General features: G+C 43.3%; 2 protein-coding genes across 2 annotated transcripts; both read left to right on the top strand.

Moving 5' to 3' along the window:
• The first annotated feature begins 1,004 nt into the window (after positions 1 to 1,004).
• LOC117498765 (NLR family CARD domain-containing protein 3-like) lies at positions 1,005 to 7,635 on the top strand. The gene is made up of 7 exons (XM_034150923.1): positions 1,005 to 1,207; positions 1,294 to 1,399; positions 2,089 to 2,368; positions 3,855 to 5,613; positions 5,700 to 5,873; positions 6,003 to 6,176; positions 6,836 to 7,635. Exons 1-7 carry the CDS (start codon positions 1,083 to 1,085, stop codon positions 6,843 to 6,845), a joined length of 2,628 nt encoding a protein of 875 aa, XP_034006814.1. The 5' UTR covers positions 1,005 to 1,082; the 3' UTR covers positions 6,846 to 7,635.
• Positions 7,636 to 11,642: 4,007 nt separating this feature from the next.
• LOC117498772 (stonustoxin subunit beta-like) lies at positions 11,643 to 18,802 on the top strand (the record flags this gene model as incomplete). Its single annotated transcript, XM_034150930.1, has 3 exons — positions 11,643 to 11,727; positions 11,888 to 12,451; positions 18,774 to 18,802. Coding segments are annotated over 3 exons (678 nt in total), but the record flags the coding sequence as incomplete, so codon positions are not given.
• Between the last annotated feature and the right edge of the window lie 1,892 nt (positions 18,803 to 20,694).

Below are 20,694 nucleotides of genomic sequence, written 5' to 3'. Positions count from 1 at the left end.
GAAGAGAGTCTGTGAGTGGACCTGAAGAGCGTCTGTGAGTGGACCTGAAGAGCGTCTGTGAGTGGACCTGAAGAGCGTCTGTGAGTGGACCTGAAGAGCGTTCAGCAGGTGAGTATCCTCCCACAGGAATCTGTTTCTGAGTCACTGTTTACCTGGACAGAGTCAATGTTTACCTGGACAGGACACATGTTTCTTGATGCTGATTCTAAACATCAGTCTGAAATATTGTGTAGGGTTTCTCTCTGAGTGAAAGCAGAATGGGTTTAGAAAGATCTCCATGTACTGTTGTCAGTGTTTCAGGTAGAATGAGTTGCAGTCTGATTGTTCTCTGAGTTCTCGTCATCAGAGCAAAATGCAGGGCGTGTCAGAACCCGCTCTAACAACGTGTGACTGATTTTCTGTCTAACTCTTAACACTCTGAATAAGGGAAGGGGTGTGAAGGGCCCGTCTTCCAACACTGACCTGGTTTCACTGAAGAGCCTTGAAAATGTCAAATGTTTTAGATTATTCATCTGGGAATAGATCAGACAAGTAAAAAAATATATTAGTTTTAATGTTTTGATTGTAACAAATGCGTCTAAGTGGGTTATACAACACATTAGCAGTAAAGGAAATTACTGTATTATATCAAACATAAAAAATGTTGTTCCCATACATTTGAACTGCATTGTAACTTATTTATGAGGGAACTTATTTTTCATATTTCAATGATATATTAAAAATACATTTCTTATCAGTTCACAAAAGACCTTGTTTAAATTAAAGTCTGTAACATGTATTAAAGTACATATTTTAAGCCAAACAATTATATTTTAAAGAAGTTTTGTTGAAGTTTTATTGGGATATTTAGTGGGGGGCAGGGCTGTAAATTACCTGTGGATGTACATTGAAGTGACTGTTTGTGTGTGCTGTGATAAACTGTGACACACTAACACATATTTAGGGGTCAACACACTGAGTTTCTGTGTGGTTCTGGGGCTGTGGGGAACATTCTGGGCTGATCAGGTCCTGTTGAGGCTCCAACAAGGTTCCTGAATATCTGAGAGGAGGGGCTACCTGTGATGTAAAGCTTGTGGTAATGAATGAGCATGTTGTTGTGTTTGTGTGAAGGTGGGGGCTCTGCTATGGATCAGAGTGAGGACAGAGAGGAGGAAGCCCCCCCCTCTAAAGGCTCTGGGGAACATGACAGCCAGACCAAAGCTCAGAGGTGAGATCTCCACCTGTCCATGACTCTTCTCCATGTCACAGCTCAGCACTCATTATTCACTCAAAGCTCTGTGTGTTGTGTTCCAGCCCAGAGCAAACACCACATCCTGCTGGACCTGGACCTGGACCTGAACCTGGACCTGGACCTGGACCTGGACCCAGTAACCAGCTTACTGCCAGAGACCAGAACCAGGTGTGTGGTCGCCGGCTGAGTCACTCTCTTATTTCTCTCATGGTACTTATTTGTAGCAGTAGGTCAACTTGGTTTGCAGAAGTAAGAAAAGGTATCCATTGTAGCACATGCTTCATACAATATAGACAACAGACACATCTTTAAAAAGTCCCTCTGGCTCCAGAACATCCACAAAGCTTTTTTTAAACCTCTTGGTTCTACACCTTTAGGAAGATTAACCTCCGGCCCGAAGGAAGAAGCTGAAGCTCAGGTTGCAGGGGGTGGGAGTCTTCATTGAACATGGAGTTAGACAGCCTCTGTAACTGTCTGATGAGTAGGGGCTCCAGGTTTAGCTGAGACTCACCAATCAGTCTGCTAGACCACTTTATGATCTGACTGAGACAGTTTCTGCTCTTTAAAGACAGGTTACCAAACCAAGACATTAAAGGAAAAGACAGAACTGACTGTGCTGACTGTCTTCAAGTTTAGGATTGACTTCCTGAATGTCTTTCGTGAAGTCTAAGGTATTAAAACAAGTTTAGAACCGATTAGGGCATTTACTAACTCGACATCTGAATTGAAGCCATCCAAAGTCACATGGCAGCTGTTCTTTGGATCCTCAAGGCCTGTTATGGTTTTCAAAAGTACAAAGTACAATACAACAACATATTGTTCTGTAAGATAAATATTTTCTTTCTTGGTATCTGCAGGGAGAAAAGATGGAGACACCTAGAAAAGTCCTAAAAAGAACTTTACAAAGTTTGGGGGATGATGACTTTGAAGAATTCAAGTGGGAGCTGCAGGGGAAGGTCCTAGGATTCCCAGGAATCCCAAAGAGTGAACTAGAGAAAGCAAACCGGAGGGACACAGTGGATCTGATGTTTCTGTACTACGGCATACACACCTTTAAAGTGACAAGAGAAGTTTTGAGGGAGATAAATCAGAATGCTCTAGAAGAGAAATTATCAAAATTCCCATCAGACCCTGAAGGTAGGTCTTTAAAAAAGAGTGTATCAAAAGATAACTTTTTTTTATTTTTCCCAGCCATGCATCATGTTTTTAGACTCCTGATATCCCCCTCAGAGAACCATCACCTCTACATGGTGTCGGGGTTGAGGTACCCCTGAAAGCAGAGAGGTCAGGGTCACTAGTTTTTCATGGGACCCAAGGTCGTTTTACAAAGAAAAACAGCAGTCAAAACAAACAAAGGAGGAGAAGATGCTTTATTTCCTCCCTAAGTGGAAATTCAGCTCAGTTGTTCACTCGGTTGTGGTAACACACAGTACAATACACACACATGCACAGGACAGGTGAGAGAGGTCTGAACAAAACAGGCGGCCAGTCTGTCCACCACCAGGGAGCAGTTGGGGGTTCTGTGCCCTGCTCGAGGGCAGGAGGTGAACTGGCACCTCTCCAGGAACCAGTCTACACTCCGTGTTATTGTCGGTTCCCAAGACAAATTCCTACAGACTGCGGCACTAAAACACTTCGCTGCATTGGCTGGGAATCGGACCTAGGGGTCCAGGCAAGATTTCTATTGAACCACCAATGCTATATTAACGAGTTTCTCCTGGAGTCCTTGAGTGCTACGTTTTCCCAGGAAACTGACAATTCTGTTTGGAATGAGGTTTGTCCTGCCGAACTGTCAGATATCTCAGGAGGGGAGTCATGGATAAACCCCGGGTGTTTTCCACAGTGTAGGTTAGCTGCTGACTCAGTCTCAGGATGTTGAATGGGACTGATGCACACTGAGTTCAGGAGGCAGACCTGAGGGCTTGGAGAACAGCTGTTGTTGCTCAGGTGGTCAGAAGGGGCCACAGGGACACACTGTGGAGGTTTGTCCTGGCATAACATTGGACAGTTCTGATTGATATTCCTGTTCAATGTTGCATGGAGGCAGACAGTGTCATTGTCCATGTTTTAAAGGGGACTGTAGGGTGAGCTCTAAACATCAGAGGAGCACATTGCTCAGCCTCACTGGGATTGCTCACTGCAGATTATGTCCTACTCATTACTAATGGCCCAGCCCCCTACAGGTGGAAGGAGGTATCATTTGCCGTCCAACATGACTTGGTGAGGAAGGGACGGGTTATTACTGTGACCCCCCAGAGTGTCTTGTAGATGTTAGGCTACTGCAGGAGTATACTGCGACTCACTAAGAGCCATCCACTTCCTGTATAACTGGAGAGGGAGCTGTGTCCACACCCTCAGTGGGTGCTGGGATCAGCTGGTATCGTGCCTCATCTCCCAGCAGCAGGAATAAGAGTCAGTCAGGTTTAGGGCCATGGTTCTCTGTGGGAAAACTGATGGTTCTCTGTGGGGTGGAACATATACTGGACAATGTACAGATAATTATGCAACAATATCCAGTGACTTGATAAAAGGAAAATAACTTGCTATTTTGTCAGAAATGGGTCCAATTAGAAGGAAATATGTTGATGTGTCTTTCATGTAAATATCTTTCTTGTTCATTCAGATATTCTCACAAAGTGCCAAGGTGAACTCAAATCTAACCTGAAGGAAACATTTAAAAATATCAAATTAATAGAAAAATCTGAATCCCTAAATGAAATCTACACGGAGATCTACATCACCAAGGGAGACACCGGAGAGGTCAACAAGGAACATGAGATCAGACAGATCGAACAAGCATCCAGTAAACCAGACAGATCAGAAACACCCATCAGACAAGAAGACCTCTTTAAAGGCTCAACTGAAAGAGATGCACCAATTAGAGTGATGACAAAGGGAGTGGCTGGCATTGGGAAAACAGTCTTAACACAGAAGTTCACTCTGGACTGGGCTGAAGGCAAAGCCAACCAGGACATCCAGTTCATATTTCCATTACCTTTCAGAGAGCTGAATGTGGTGAGAAAGGAAAAGTTCAGCTTGGTGGAACTTGTTCATCACTTCTTCTCTGAAACCAGAGAAGCAGGAATCTGCAGGTTTGATAAGTTCAAGGTTGTGTTCATCTTTGACGGTCTGGATGAGTGTCGACTTCCTCTGGACTTCCACAACACTGACATCCTGACTGATATCAGAAAGTCCACCTCAGTGGACGTGCTGCTGACAAACCTCATCAGGGGGAAGCTGGTTCCCTCTGCTCGCCTCTGGATAACCACACGACCTGCAGCAGCCAATCAGATCCCTCCTGAGTGTGTGGACATGGTGACAGAGGTCCGAGGGTTCACTGACCCACAGAAGGAGGAGTACTTCAGGAAGAGGTTCAGAGATCAGGAGCAGGCCGGCACCATCATCTCCCACATCAAGACCTCACGAAGCCTCCACATCATGTGCCACATCCCAGTCTTCTGCTGGATCTCTGCTTCAGTTCTGGAGGACATGTTGAAAACTGAGGGAGGAGAGCTGCCCAAGACCCTGACTGAGATGTACATCCACTTCCTGGTGATTCTGTCGAAAGTGAACGTCAAGTATGATGGAGCAGTTAAGACAGGTCTAAACTGGAGTCCAGAGAGCAGGAAGATAATGGAGTCTCTGGGAAAACTGGCTTTTGAGCAGCTGCAGAAAGGCAACCTGATCTTCTATAAGTCCAACCTGAGAGAGTGTGGCATCGATATCAGAGCAGCCTCAGTGTACTCAGGAGTGTTCACACAGGTCTTTAGAGAGGTGAGAGGAACGTACAAGAACACAGTGTTCTGCTTCGTCCATCTGAGCGTTCAGGAGTTTCTGGCTGCTCTTCATGTCCATCTGACCTTCATCAACTCTGGAGACAACCTGATGGCCCCCTGGTGGTCTAAAGTCTTCAGACAAAAACCTAAACATCTCTACCAGAGTGCTGTGCACAAGGCCTTACAGAGTCCAAACGGACACCTGGACTTGTTCCTCCGCTTCCTCCTGGGTCTTTCACTGGAGACAAATCAGACCTTATTACAGGACCTGCTGACACAGACAGGAAGTAGCTCACAGACCAACCAGAAAACAGTTGAATACATCAAGAAAAAGATAAGAAAGCACCCGTCTCCGGAGAAAAGCATCAACCTGTTCCACTGTCTGAATGAACTGAATGATCGTTCTCTAGTGGAGGAGATCCAACAGTCCCTGAGTTCAGGCAGTCTCTCCACAGAGGATCTGTCTCCTGCTCAGTGGTCAGCTCTGGTCTTCATCTTACTGTCATCAGAAGAAGATCTGGACGTGTTTGACCTGAAGAAATACTCTGCTTCAGAGGAGGCTCTTCTGAGGCTGCTGCCAGTGGTCAAAGCCTCCAACAAAGCTCTGTAAGTGGAGATAAAACTACATCAACTAGGAACAGTTTGAGACATGATAATATAACTCTTTGTGTTCACTGCTGATCTTTCCCCAGGCTGAGTGGCTGCAACCTGTCAGAGAGAAGCTGTGAAGCTCTGTCCTCAGTCCTCAGCTCCCAGTCCTCTAGTCTGAGAGATCTGGACCTGAGTAACAACGACCTGCAGGATTCAGGAGTGAAGAAGCTGTCTGCTGGACTGGAGAGTCCACACTGTGAACTGGAGACTCTCAGGTCAGAGTTCAGCTTTTTATTTTCAAGCAGTTCAATTATTTCATCCAGCTTTTTGTTCATGTTGATAAAGATGGTCCACCTCTGTATGACTTTTTAAAGCACTGAGTTTACTGTATTCCCTGGTTGCAGTCTGTCAGGCTGTATGGTCACAGAGGAAGGCTGTGTTTCTCTGGCTTCAGCTCTGAGCTCCAACCCCTCCCATCTGAGAGAGCTGGACCTGAGCTACAATCATCCAGGAGACTCAGGAGAGAAGCTGCTTTCTGCTGGACTGGAGGATCCACTCTGGAGACTGGACACTCTCAGGTATGGACAGACTGAATTCCTCCTATTTTTCAAATGTAATCTCCTTCATCTCTGGGCTTCCATCATGAAGGACGTCTAATTTCCCTTGAATATGTTCACTGCAGTGAGTTAACCTTGAAGTCTTATTACATGGAAACAGCCATTCAGTCCAAACATCAGAACCACTGGTTTCCAGGGCGGTGGTGGCGAAGTTGATAGGGACTTGGCTTGGCAACTGGAAGGTCACCAGTTCGAGTCCCGGCAAGACCAAGTGCTACCGAGGTGTCCCTGAGCAAGGCACCGTTCCCTACACTGCTCCCCGGGCGCCGTCCACGGCAGCACACTGCTCCTAACACTAGGATGGCTCAAATGCAGAGGAACAATTTTGTTACATAGTACCTGTACTGTGAAATGACAATAAGAGCAATTTTTTTTTTTTTCCTGGCTCTAAGGAGGATAATGATGGTCAGTTTATGGGTTTGGTTCTGACTGAGATATCTCACCAACTGCTAAATATGTTGAGATGAGATTCTGTTTGACATTTATGATCCCCAGAGGGACGATCCGGACTTTTCCACCTGCACCACTGTGAAATGTGATTGAATTGATAAAGACTCTCTGAAAATCTTTACATAATTTCTTCTTCTTCTTCTTTTTCTTTTTCTTCTTCTTCTCTCAAGTGGGACATGATTATGTTTTTCCTGCCTTGAGTGTGGGTCCTGCGGTGGGGGAATGGAGAGAGGAGGATGGTCTCCTGCTATCACTGGGGACTCTAACACCTGGAAAATTCAGCTCCTGCAATGGAAAGAAGCTATACCTTAGCTGCGTAAAGGTGCTAAACCTCAGCTCGCTCGCAGGCGTCAGAGAGTCGAGGTGGACGGATGTGTTTGGCTTGGGCTTTTCCCCTCAGGGCAGCTGGCGGATCCTGTATAAAGCTTCGGTTGAGAAACGGATGGCTGACATCCAATGGAGAATCATACATGGAGCACTAGCCACTAACAAATACAGAGCTCATTTTGACCCGGGCACAAGGGGGCGCTGTCCGTTCTGTTTTATGGCAGAAACATTGGAGCATTTAGTGGTGTCCTGTCCCAGATTGGCTGGTCTTAAAAGAATGTTACAGGAGTGGGTGGAAAGGTTCGGGGAGGTTTTCTCCATACCACTTTGTGTCCTTGGCCCCAAATACATCCTGAAAAATAGGGAAACTCTAGTATTGATACATTTCTTGTTTGCTAATGCAAAATGAGCGATCTGGAAAAGTAGGAAGAACCAAGTTGCTGGAGTGGGATGGACGGATGCAGTGCTCTGTCTGAGGGGGCTGGTGGCAGCACGTCTGAGGGTGGAACATGCGTACTATACGCTGATCAATCATCTGCAGGGGTTTCTGGATGTGTGGGCTGTTGGTCAGGTTCTGTGCTCACTGGGGGAGAAGGACTCTCTAATATTGAAGTTTTAAAGGATAGGTGTAGTCTTTGTTTTTAAAGAGTGTAAAAGAGGATGTTTTTAAATGGGTAAAATGCTTCAAATGATATTTATTTGGTAGTCATGAAAATCTGGTTATTTATTTATTTAGGTTTTTGCAATGTATTAGATTTGTTCCGACTCTTTTGGAGGTTGGGTGTATAGTTAAAACAAATGCAAATACCATTTGTTTAAAAAAATCAAAAATCTTCTCTCAAGTGAGTCGGAAGAAGCAAAGTGGATTTTATATCCTTTTCATGTCTTTAATATGCGTTAATTTGAAGTAGGTTATTTTTTGGGTTATAAATTGTTTCACTTAGTAAGGTGGTGGAGAGCATGACAACAGCTGTTGATGATTTGTTTGAATGTGTTACAGTAGATATGTGTATGGAAAGGTCTAAACATGTTATTGTGAGCTGTATATACAGAGCTTCTGGAACCTGTATTGACACATTTACAGATAGGATAGAAACATGTTTACTAAATCATTACAAAACATGATGTTTATCTGTGGGGATTAGAATATTGACCTGTTGAATCCAAAAAAGCATCAAATGACAGAAGACTTCATCAATGCATTGTACAGTATGGGTTTGTATCCTAAAACCACCAGACCTAGTAGAATCACTTCTCTGCTACATGAATAGACAACATATTCACAAACATTATGGAGAACAATACAGCAGGGACTACTATATAGTGACATCAGTGATCATTCACCTGTTCTTATTGTCTATCACTGCAGTTATAAGAAACCTAAAGTCTCCAGCCATTTCAAATACAAAAGATTGAGAACTGAAGAAAACATAAATGCATTTAAGAATGACTTACTAAATCAGAATTGGAAGGTAGTATATGAGAGAGACGATATGGACAAGGCCTATGAGGAATTTCTAAACATTTTGAAATCACTTTATGACAAAAAGTGTCCTGTGAAACAATGCAGAGAGAGAGACAAACAAAGTCACAGTGCATGGATCACTGATGGCCTAAACAATGCAGAGAGAGACACAAACAAAGTCACCGTGCATGGATCACTGATGGCCTCAACAATGCAGAGAGAGACACAAACAAAGTCACAGTGCATGGATCACTGATGGTCTAAACAATGCAGAGAGAGACACAAACAAAGTCACCGTGCATGGATCACTGATGGCCTCAACAATGCAGAGAGAGACACAAACAAAGTCACAGTGCATGGATCACTGATGGCCTAAACAATGCAGAGAGACACAAAGTCACCGTGCATGGATCACTGATGGCCTAAACAATGCAGAGAGACACAAACAAAGTCACAGTGCATGGATCACTGATGGCCTAAACAATGCAGAGAGAGACACAAACAAAGTCACAGTGCATGGATCACTGATGGCCTAAACAATGCAGAGAGAGACACAAACAAAGTCACTGTTAATGGATCACTGATGGCCTAAACAATGCAGAGAGACAAACAAAGTCACCGTGCATGGATCACTGATGGCCTAAACAATGCCTGCAAAAAGAAAAATACACTTTATAGACAACTCATAGAATATAGAACTTCAGAAGCAGAATATAAATATAAAAGATATAAGAATAAATTAACCAATATTATGAGAATATGTAAGAAAGAATACTTTAATAAAATACTAAGAATACTCAGAATGAAAGGTTTATGGAAGGTATTAAATAGTATCGTTAGAAACGGAGCAAAGAGTACAGGTTACCCTGAGTTTCTTGTTGACAAAGATAATGTTATCAATAACACAGAAGATGTGGTTCATGGTTTGAACCAACTCTTTGTAAATGTGGGGCCAGATCTGCAGAAAGAATGAAAAGCGTAGAAACAACTAAAGGGGAAGATACAGACCTCTGGAATGAAAACAATAGCTCTTTCTTCCTCAGAGCAGTCGAAGAAAGAGAAATCATAGACACTGTACGGAAATGTAAAAGCAAGTCCTCGACCGATTGGAATCATATTGATATGATTATAGTCAGAAACATTATTGAAGACATTGCAGAACCATGAACACATCTTTGTAACTTGTCTTTTCAATCTGGTACATTCCCTAATGAAATGAAAATAGCTAAAGTTATACCATGATATCAAACTGGGGATGAACTCCATGACACACATCACATGTTTCTTTGCTCTCCCACTTTCATCCTTGAAAAGGGTTTTACAAAAAGACTTGACAGTTTCATGGAAACACATCAGCTGTTGGACGACAGTCAATATGGATTCAGGAAAGACAGATCAACATGTACGGCACTAATGGGATTAAGTGAGGAAATAGCAAACTGCTTGGACAATAAAAAAACAAGCAGTGGGAATATTGATAGAGCTACAGAAAGCATGTGACACCATGGATCCCAACATGTTACTGACACCACTGGAAAAGTATGGCATCAGAGGGTTAGACTGGCTGAGAGATTATTGAAGCAACAGACAACACTTTGTGAAATAGGTGAACATAAATCAGAAGACATGAACATAACTTGTGGAGTACCTCAGGGGTCTGTGTTGGGTCCACAGCTGTTCATCATATACATCAACCATATCTGCAGAGTATCAAATATATTGACATGTATTGTATTTGCAGATGATACTAATATGTTTTGTTCTGGTGACAGTTTGAAACAGCTAATGGAGGTAATAACAGCAGACATGATTCAAGTCAAACATTGGTTTGATAAGAACAAATGATCATTACATATAAGCAGAACAAAGATTATGCTCTTTGGAAAACATAAAAAAAATCCTCAGGTTAATCCTAGACAACATAAACATAGAAAGAGTATATGTAAACAAGTTCCTTGGTGTTAGAGCACAACATCAGCTGGAAACCTCATATCCATCATGTCAAAGCTAAACTGGCTAAGACTATCGCACTATTGGGGAAAGCAAGACACATTCTGGAGTACACATGATGTACTCTGTGATACACTCATATCACATCATGATATACTCTGTGTGATACACTCATATCACATCATGATATACTCTGTGTGATACACTCATATCACATCATGATATACTCTGTGTGATACACTCATATCACATCATGATATACTCTGTGTGATACACTCATATCACATCATGATATACTCTGTGTGATACACTCATATCACATCATGATATACTCTGTGTGATACACATATCACATCATGATATACTCTGTGTGATACACTCATATCACATCATGATATACTCTGTGTGATACACTCATATCACATCATGATACACTCTGTGTGATACACTCATATCACATCATGATATACTCTGTGCGATACACTCATATCACATCATGATATACTCTGTGATACACTCATATCACATCATGATATACTCTGTGTGATACACTCATATCACATCATGATATACTCTGTGTGATACACTCATATCTCCATGTCTGAGTTACTGTGTGGAGATCTGGGGAAACACAAAACCAACCTGCAGCCGTTATGCACATTACAAAAAGGGCTCTAAGAGTAATCAATAATGTTGGATATCTTGAACACACTCATTCATTATTCTTGAAGTCACACACACTGAAGTTTACTGATCTGGTTACATTTCAAACTGCATCATGTACAGAGCAAGAGATCATCTACTTCCTAGGACACTACAGACGTTGTTCATAGACAGAGAGGGGGGGTATCATCTGAGAGGAGATCTACATCTGAAACAACTCAAGGTCAGAAGAACTCTGAGAAGAGCAGAACAATCTGTGGGGGGGGGGGTTTCATGGAGCGGCTTGGAGCAGGAGTTCAAACAAAGCACACATAGCATTCACTTTGAAGGATGCACAGAAACACTTCTTTGGAAAACTATGAGAATGAAGAAAGGAGATTGAAGAGGAGAAATGATTGTAAATGTATAAATGTAAATATGTAAGTAGGAATAACTTGCAGAAATGATTGAAAGGATAATCATTGATCAGCAGGAAGTAAGGGGGATCAATAAGCATCTGCTCCCTCCTGCTCCCTTCGGACACATAGGATTTATTATTATGATGAACATTGATAAATACTTTATTCTAACAATACGCTGTTCTGTTTCTCACATGTGTTTCTTCCTCCAGGCTGGACCATGGTGGAGAGCAGAGGTTAAAACCAGGTGTGAGGAAGTGTAAGTGTGGATCAGTCAGCTTCTCTCTGAAGACACAGATGATGGAGGTGCTATTTATTCATTAAACATGACATCTTGAAGCTTTATAGAAAGATCACTAACAGAGAGGAAAGCCTTCAGGTGAGTCTGATGATAAACTGCTGTCTGTGTCTCTCATCAGATTCCTGTGAACTCACCGTGGACTCAAACACAGTGAACAGAGACCTCATCCTGTCTGAGGACAACAGGACGGTGACATGTGTGGAGGAGCAGCCATATCCTGATCATCCAGAGAGGTTTGAGTACTGTCCTCAGCTGATGTGCAGAGAAGCTCTGACTGGTCTCTGTTACTGGGAGGTCGAGTGGAGAAAAGGGGTTTCTATATCAGTGACTTACAGAGGAATCAGGAGGAAAGGAGACATAGATGACTGTGAGTTTGGAGAGAATGATCAGTCCTGGAGTCTGTACTGCTCTGATGGTGGTTACTCTGCCAAGCACAATAAGAGGGGAACACACATCCCCTCCTCCTCCACCTCCTCTAGTAGAGTAGCAGTGTATGTGGATCATCCTGCTGGCTCTCTCTCCTTCTACAGAGTCTCCTCTGACACACTGACCCACCTTCACACCTTCAGAACCACATTCACTGAACCTCTCTACGCTGGGTTTACAGTCTGGCCTGACTCTTCAGTGTCTCTGTGTCCTCTGTACTGTAAAAAAAAAACTCGTAAAAAAACGGTCAAAGTACTGGCAGCAGCGGCTGCCAAACAAAAACCCTTAAATTAAAGTAAAATACTTTAACTGAAATAAAGTGAATAAGCCATTAATTTACGGGAATTGTCCTTAAAGATTTTACAGGAAAACACTGTAATTTTACAGATTTATCTGCTCTTTTTACAGTCAATAACCTTTAATAAAAGTACAGCACTAAAACTTCTACGGGCAAAAAACCCGTAAAAAAAACGGTCAAATGACTGGCAGCAGCGGCTGCCAAACAAAAACCCTTAAATTAAAGTAAAATACTTTAACTGAAATAAAGTGAATAAGCCATTAATTTACGGGAATTGTCCTTAAAGATTTTACAGGAAAACACTGTAATTTTACAGATTTATCTGCTCTTTTTACAGTCAATAACCTTTAATAAAAGTACAGCACTAAAACTTCTACGGGCAAAAAACCCGTAAAAAAAACGGTCAAATGACTGGCAGCAGCGGCTGCCAAACAAAAACCATCAAATTAAAGTAAAAATACTTTAACTGAAATAAAGTGCAAAAGCAATTAGTATACAGAAATTGTCCTTAAAGATTTAAGTCCTATTCTAATGTCCTTAAAGAGGAAACTTTCCTCTCTTTTCAAAATCCATTGTCTTAAAATGTTACATTCAAATACCTTAAATAAAGTTCTGATGAGAAAAACAGTTTTTTACATTTTTTTTTTATTAGATTTGTATGATCAAACACTAAAATAAATACAGAACCTAAAGTTCTACAGGTAGAATACTGTTATTTTACAGCTTTTTTCTAACATTTTCCAATCAAACAGGTTCAATAAAATCACAAAATGTTCTGTAGGAAACAATTACTCTGAAAACTTAAAATATAAAAATATTTGTAGAATTATAGTACAACTAATGAATACAGCATTTCATATTTAAACATCATACTTATAAACAGTAGAAACAAAAAGTAAGTTGAATTTTTTAAGAGTACTTTGAAACATTCTCAACTGAAAATAACAGAAATTACAAAATGGCAACATATGTTCACATTGTCCATTTGAAGGAGCAGTGTGCAGGATTTAGTACGTCTAACAATGGGGATGTAGGTTCCAACCAATGGATAACTTGTTCACTCACCCTCCTATCCCAAGTTTGTAGAATGTATATTGGCTGCAAAAAACTTGAGGCCCAATCATGTTTCCTCTGTCCATTCTGCGCTACTGTAGACGTGGCAGTGCAACCTAGAGGACAAAAAGATCAGAATCAGAAACGGGTTTATTGCCAGGTAGGTTCACACGTATGAGGAATTTGACTAGGTGTCATACAAATAAAAAAATAAAATAAAAAAAAGTACACAGATAGCGAACTATATTAAGAACACTGTAATACAAATATAGTAAGATAGCAATAAAATAAAGCAGTAATATACATCGAAATAGAATGCAATAAATTATAGAATATAAAATATGTGCAGTAAGCAATATTTAAACATTGCATTATTTACCATCCTGTGATCTCCATTATGTAATGCATAGAGTCTGCGTTGTGGATGAGGTAAAGTGTCAGTGGGGGGGGCCTTGTTGAGGTGGCGAGAGGTTTTGGTCCTGGTGGCGAGAGGTTTTGGTCCTGATGGAGAGAGGTTTTGGTCCTGATGGAGAGAGGTTTTTGTCCTGATGGAGAGAGGTTTTGGTCCTGATGGAGAGAGGTTCTGGTCCTGATGGAGAGAGGTTTTGGTCCTGATGGAGAGAGGTTTTGGTCCTGATGGAGAGAGGTTCTGGTCCTGATGGAGAGAGGTTCTGGTCCTGATGGAGAGAGGTTTTGGTCCTGATGGAGAGAGGTTTTGGTCCTGATGGAGAGAGGTTCTGGTCCTGATGGAGAGAGGTTTTGGTCCTGATGGAGAGAGGTTTTGGTCCTGATGGAGAGAGGTTTTGGTCCTGATGGAGAGAGGTTCTGGTCCTGATGGAGAGAGGTTTTGGTCCTGATGGAGAGAGGTTTTGGTCCTGATGGAGAGAGGTTTTGGTCCTGATGGAGAGAGGTTTTGGTCCTGATGGAGAGGTTTTGGTCCTGATGGAGAGAGGTTTTGGTCCTGATGGAGAGAGGTTTTGGTCCTGATGGAGAGAGGTTCTGGTCCTGATGGAGAGAGGTTTTGGTCCTGATGGAGAGAGGTTTTGGTCCTGATGGAGAGAGGTTTTGGTCCTGATGGAGAGAGGTTCTGGTCCTGATGGAGAGAGGTTTTGGTCCTGATGGAGAGAGGTTTTGGTCCTGATGGAGAGAGGTTTTGGTCCTGATGGAGAGAGGTTCTGGTCCTGATGGAGAGAGGTTTTGGTCCTGATGGAGAGAGGTTCTGGTCCTGATGGAGAGAGGTTCTGGTCCTGATGGAGAGAGGTTTTGGTCCTGATGGAGAGGTTCTGGTCCTGATGGAGAGAGGTTTTGGTCCTGATGGAGAGAGGTTTTGGTCCTGATGGAGAGAGGTTATGGTCCTGATGGAGAGAGGTTCTTGGTCCTGATGGAGAGAGGTTCTGATCCTGATGGAGAGAGGTTTTTGGTCCTGATGGAGAGAGGTTCTGGTCCTGATGGAGAGAGGTTCTGGTCCTGATAGAGAGAGGTTCTGGTCATGATTGGAGAGAGGTTTGGTCCTGATATGGAGAGAGGTTTTGGTCCTGATGGAGAGAGGTTCTGGTCCTGATGGAGAGAGGTTTCTGGTCCTGATGGAGAGAGGTTCTGGTCCTGATGGAGAGAGGTTCTGGTCCTGATGAGAGAGGTTTTGGTCCTGATGGAGAGAGTTTGGTCCTGATGGAGAGAGGTTTTGGTCCTGATGGAGAGAGGTTTTGGTCCTGATGGAGAGAGGTTCTGGTCCTGATGGAGAGAGGTTTTGGTCCTGATGGAGAGAGGTTTTGGTCCTGATGGAGAGGTTTTGGTCCTGATGGAGAGGTTTTGGTCCTGATGGAGCGCAGCCTCCTGCCAGAGCGGAGGGGGGTGAACAGTTTGTGTCCAGGGTGGGAGGGGTCGGCCACTATCTTTCCTGCCCGCCTCAGGGTCCTGGAGGCATGCAGGTCGTGGAGGGATGGCAGATTGCAGCCGATCACCTTCTCTGCAGAGCGGATGACACGCTGCAGCCTGCCCTTATCCTTGGCTGTGGCTGCAGCGTACCAGATGGTGATGGAGGAGGTGAGGATGGACTCCATGATGGAGGTGTAGAAGTTCACCATCATCGTCTTTGGCAGGTTGAATTTCTTCAGCTGCCTCAGGAAGAACATCCTCTGCTGGGCTTTTTTGATGAGGGAGCTGCTGTTCTGCTCCCATTTGAGGTCCTGGGCGATAATGGTGCCCAGGAAGCGGAAAGACTCCACAGCAGTTACTGGGGAGTCACACAGAGTGATGGGGAGTCACACAGAGTGATGGGGGGGTCACACAGAGTGATGGGGAGTCATACAGAGTGATGGGGGCGGGCGGGGCTGCGTTCTTCCTAAAGTCCACAACCATCTCCACTGTCTTGAGAGCGTTGAGCTCCAGGTGGTTGTCCCCACACCAGGTCACCAGATGGTCCATCTCCCACCTGTAGGCAGACTCGTCCCCACCAGAGATGAGTCCGATGAGCGTGGTGTCGTCTGAACTTCAGGAGCTTGACAGACTGGTGACTGGAGGTGCAGCTGTTGGTGTACAGGGAGAAGAGCAGAGGGGAAAGAACGCAGCCTTGAGGGGAACCGGTGCTGATGGTCCGGGGGTCAGAGACGTGTTTCCCCAGCCTCACGTGCTGCTTCCTGTCAGACAGGAAGTCTGTGATCCACCTGCAGCTGGGAGAGCTTGTCCTGCAGCAGAGCTGAAGTCCACAAACAGGATCCTGGCGTAGGTTCCTGTTTGTGGACTTCAGCTCTGCACACACACACACACACACACACACACACACACACACACACACACACACACACACACACACACACACACACACACACACACACACACACACACACACACACACACAGATTATTTCATAAATTTAGAAGGGGGGAACATAGTCTAACAACAGTTAGCTTTTGTTAATTTTACCTCGAGCCAAACTTGTGAGACTTGTTTCTGAAATCCCTTTCTCTTAAAGTGAATAAAAAACAAAAAAAACAATGGAGCTTACCCTAAAACTAACCACTGGATTGCTTGTCTAACATGACCTAGTCCATAAATGAGGTAAGGGTGGGAACAATCAAACGCACCCTCCCAGGTACTGCGTGTTAGGGAAGTACAACTGGGATTTCGAAGAGGAAGATATGCTTGGTCAATTCTTAATAAAAAAGGAAAACCAACAAATTGAGCACTTGAGTTTTCATTAGCAGCGCCTAGCTACAGCTGCGGAGCTTCGGTCAATACCGCTAACAGTCTATTTCCTTAAAATGGTACATATCGCTGAATCTATATTTTCATCTTCAGTTGATGAAATCTGCATAATGTCCCTGTACAATAAGATTCGAGCATTTTGTAATCCAGTGAGGAAATTCAAGACCAGTAAATATTGATTGATTAAACAACACTAAATAAAATGTTAGTGTTTTCTTCAAACTCAGACTCTCTGCTGCGGCTGTACCTCAAAAGACAAAACAATTGTCTGATGATCTTTGTTGAAAAAGGTCTGATTGTCCTGTACATGTACAATGTGGGGTATTTTTAAATACTTTACTAAACCACATTGAATATTATGTTAGACACAAGTTAGTTATTACTCACATATCAAAGTCTTTTCATCTGCAAGATGGAAGAATAGCTGGGTGCTGCCTGGAGAGACTGATGAGAGGCTGGCGTTAGCAGCTTTCCACACCATCACATCTTCTATTCCATAGTCTTCACTGTCCACTGGTGCTCTGTCAAAAGAGTGAACATCACAGCTGTCATGTTAACCCTTTGTTACACAACATACAACCAACATGCGTCAAAAGTGACGCGAATTAGTTTTAATTGTAAATATCTTTGCAATAAATTACTTTAATCATTCAGGATTCCAGGTATTCCTCAATTAACCTGTTTTGGATCAACACCAATTCTAATTTTTACTTTCTTACTTTTTGAATAAAAATCATGTTTGTATCACTACACTTCTAATATATAAGGGACAACATGGGTCAAACATTGCTGTATTCTTTTGCTATGTTATTTCATGCATGGCTGAGTGTTTATTTACTATACATTTTCAAAAATAATTAATTTTAGCAGTGATTTGGACCAAGCATGTATGATGTAGTAATACAACAAGTATTTTAGTTCACACAGTGTGACATTAGCTAGTCATGTTAGCTTGTAATATATAGAGCAGAGCTAACTAGCAAGTTAGCCGAACGTTAGCGGTTAGCTGTTTATGCTATGCTAGCTGTTGGCTACTGAAGTAAAAAGATATGATTCTAAACTGTATTGAAGTAAACATGTATTATTTTGAATTGTATTTTAGTGAACATGTATTGTTTGAACTGTTTTAAGTAATCACATATATAGAAATGATATTCTCACTTACAACTCACTGACCCAGGGATCCTGTTTCACACACACCTCCTTTTCACCCCCACACACACATGTTCTTTTTAAGGTCGTTATGGACATCATTATATATGTGCACAAAGGTTTAATTGTTTGAGAAAGAATAGTTTATGTGAAAAACTCCCATGGGAAAGTAAGGGAGTGAAGATCGGGGCAGAGATAAAGATTGACTTTTGACCTTGTGAAACTTTAGAATCTCACGTTCTGGTCAGAACTCTGATTCGCTGTATTGAACCCGACCAGAAGTGAATCCAACCAGTAAAAACACCTGGGGGATGTGAGCAGCTCATACAGCTCCTCCCCACGGACTCTCTAATTCGCTTTGGAGTAAAAGGGGAAGGGAAAAGTCAACACATCTCCGCCCCAAAATATGAGTATGAATACTGTTGTTTTTGAATGTAAAATGCTTCTGGTTTGCTGAAAGCTGGTGCTAGAGACGGTAAACCGCATCACAAACCTGGAGTCCATACTTCTCGTTTTCTGAAAGCTGGTCTGTCTACCTGTAAAACCGCATCACAAGCCTGAAGGCCGGAGTACTCTGTATAACTTGTATATGTGTTTGGTTTCCTACCAGTAAACTCAGATAATTGTTATAACTTTTGATTCCGGTGTTTTCAATTCCTTTCTTTATTTAATAGAGATTCAGCCTCATCCAACGAACGGCGCGTAGCAGAGGGGGTGGCTATCAGCCACCAGATAGGTGTTCTGCTCCAACACTACTGAACATTAACAAACTGGATTCCGCTGTAAGAAAGCTGTGAAACTTTACATTAAACTTGGCGACAACACTGTGACACCCCGCTGCATGTTTATGTGTAATTCTCCCGTGTTGGAGACGAGAGGGTGGCGGCAGCACTGCAATAAGCTGTAAGCTAACGTTAGCAGCCACCTTGTTAAACCAGGTTTCCCGGGCGCAACATCTAGCAAGAAACAGCATCTCAGGGCTTCTTAACATTTAACAACCTATTAATGATGCAAACTCAGCTAACTAGAAGAAGAAACGTAACCTTAAATAAAAAATAAAACATTCACAAACTAAGGATTATCTAAATACATGTTTAACTCCATTACAGTTGCAGGACTCACCAGATCTCAAGTCTTCTGTTCTTTGTTGACGTCCCGATGCTCATATTTAACGTGTAGATGTAAAACGATCCCGATATTAATCCATAAACTCCTGCAGTAGACATACAGACAGCTGTAGCTCCGCAGGAGGAGACCCGCTCTAACTGACGTGAATGTTTCAAATGTGAACGACAGGCGCGGGCAGTTCTCATTGGCAGGTTTCTTCGATTACGTTTATATTAACCAATCAGGAGTGTTGTGGACTCATTCCAAACATGCCTGACTTGTCTGCCGTGTTATGGCTGAATTCTATTTCAAGTGCCGTAGCTCTGGCTGTCGGCCAGAATCCGAAAACCATGCACATTATACTGCATGTAACCCCTAGATTCCACCGGGTCCGTCTGCGCCGCGTTGCGGTTTTGGTCCGGCCTCCTCCGGCGTCATACCCTACCAGGCGCGTTTCAGAAGCATTTCAGAAGCATTTCAGAAGCGGAGCGTCTTGCCTGCCGGCTCGCAGTTTTTGTTGATTTGGGCATATTTCCTGGACAGGCTACTTTGTACAGACAAAGTTAATAATAACTGTAATATTCCAGTTATAAACGACATGAATCAAAGATGTGTTGCTGTATTTTAGTGGTAAAAAAATGCATTCATCATCATAATTATTCTATATATATAATTTACACAGTGCCTGTAAACCGGAGGAGAACGCTGGCATTTCTCCTCCTACTTGAAAGACTACGGAGGGATAGGGTCGGCAAAATTAGTTTGTGTGTGTGTGTGTATGTATATATATATATATGCTCTGACCGTTCCACTTCCTGCCTGCCCGACCTTACGTTACGCCTGCGCCGCGACAAAAATAGGATTCGATCCTAATTTTAGAGGAGCCCTGCGCCGAGCCGCTTCTGGGACGCTTCTGAGCCGTAACGCGCCACGTGTGGTGGAATAGCACCCATTGACTAGAGTGGCCGCGATCGCCGTGAGCACCGCGGCGCAGCCGTAACGCGTCCGTAACGCGCCCGTAACGCGCCGCCGGTGGAATCTAGGGGTTACCCCTAGATTCCACCGGGTCCGTCTGCGGCGCGTTACGGGCGCGTTACGGGCGCGTTACGGGCGCGTTACGGCTGCGCCGCGGGCGCGTTACGGCTGCGCCGCGGTGCTCACGGCGATCGCGGCCACTCTAGTCAATGGGTGTTATTCCACCACACGTGGCGCGTTACGGCTCAGAAGCGTCCCAGAAGCGGCTCGGCGCAGGGCTCCTCTAAAATTAGGATCGAATCCTATTTTTGTCGCGGCGCAGGCGTAACGTAAGGTCGGGCAGGCAGGAAGTGGAACGGTCAGAGCATATATATATATATACATACACACACACACACAAACTAATTTTGCCGACCCTATCCCTCCGTAGTCTTTCAAGTAGGAGGAGAAATGCCAGCGTTCTCCTCCGGTTTACAGGCACTGTGTAAATTATATATATAGAATAATTATGATGATGAATGCATTTTTTTACCACTAAAATACAGCAACACATCTTTGATTCATGTCGTTTATAACTGGAATATTACAGTTATTATTAACTTTGTCTGTACAAAGTAGCCTGTCCAGGAAATATGCCCAAATCAACAAAAACTGCGAGCCGGCAGGCAAGATGCTCCGCTTCTGAAATGCTTCTGAAACGCGCCCGGTAG

This window comes from Trematomus bernacchii, unplaced genomic scaffold (assembly GCF_902827165.1).
Source record: "Trematomus bernacchii unplaced genomic scaffold, fTreBer1.1, whole genome shotgun sequence".
Taxonomy (NCBI): domain Eukaryota; kingdom Metazoa; phylum Chordata; class Actinopteri; order Perciformes; family Nototheniidae; genus Trematomus; species Trematomus bernacchii.
This window is presented reverse-complemented; position numbering and strand designations above follow the sequence as displayed.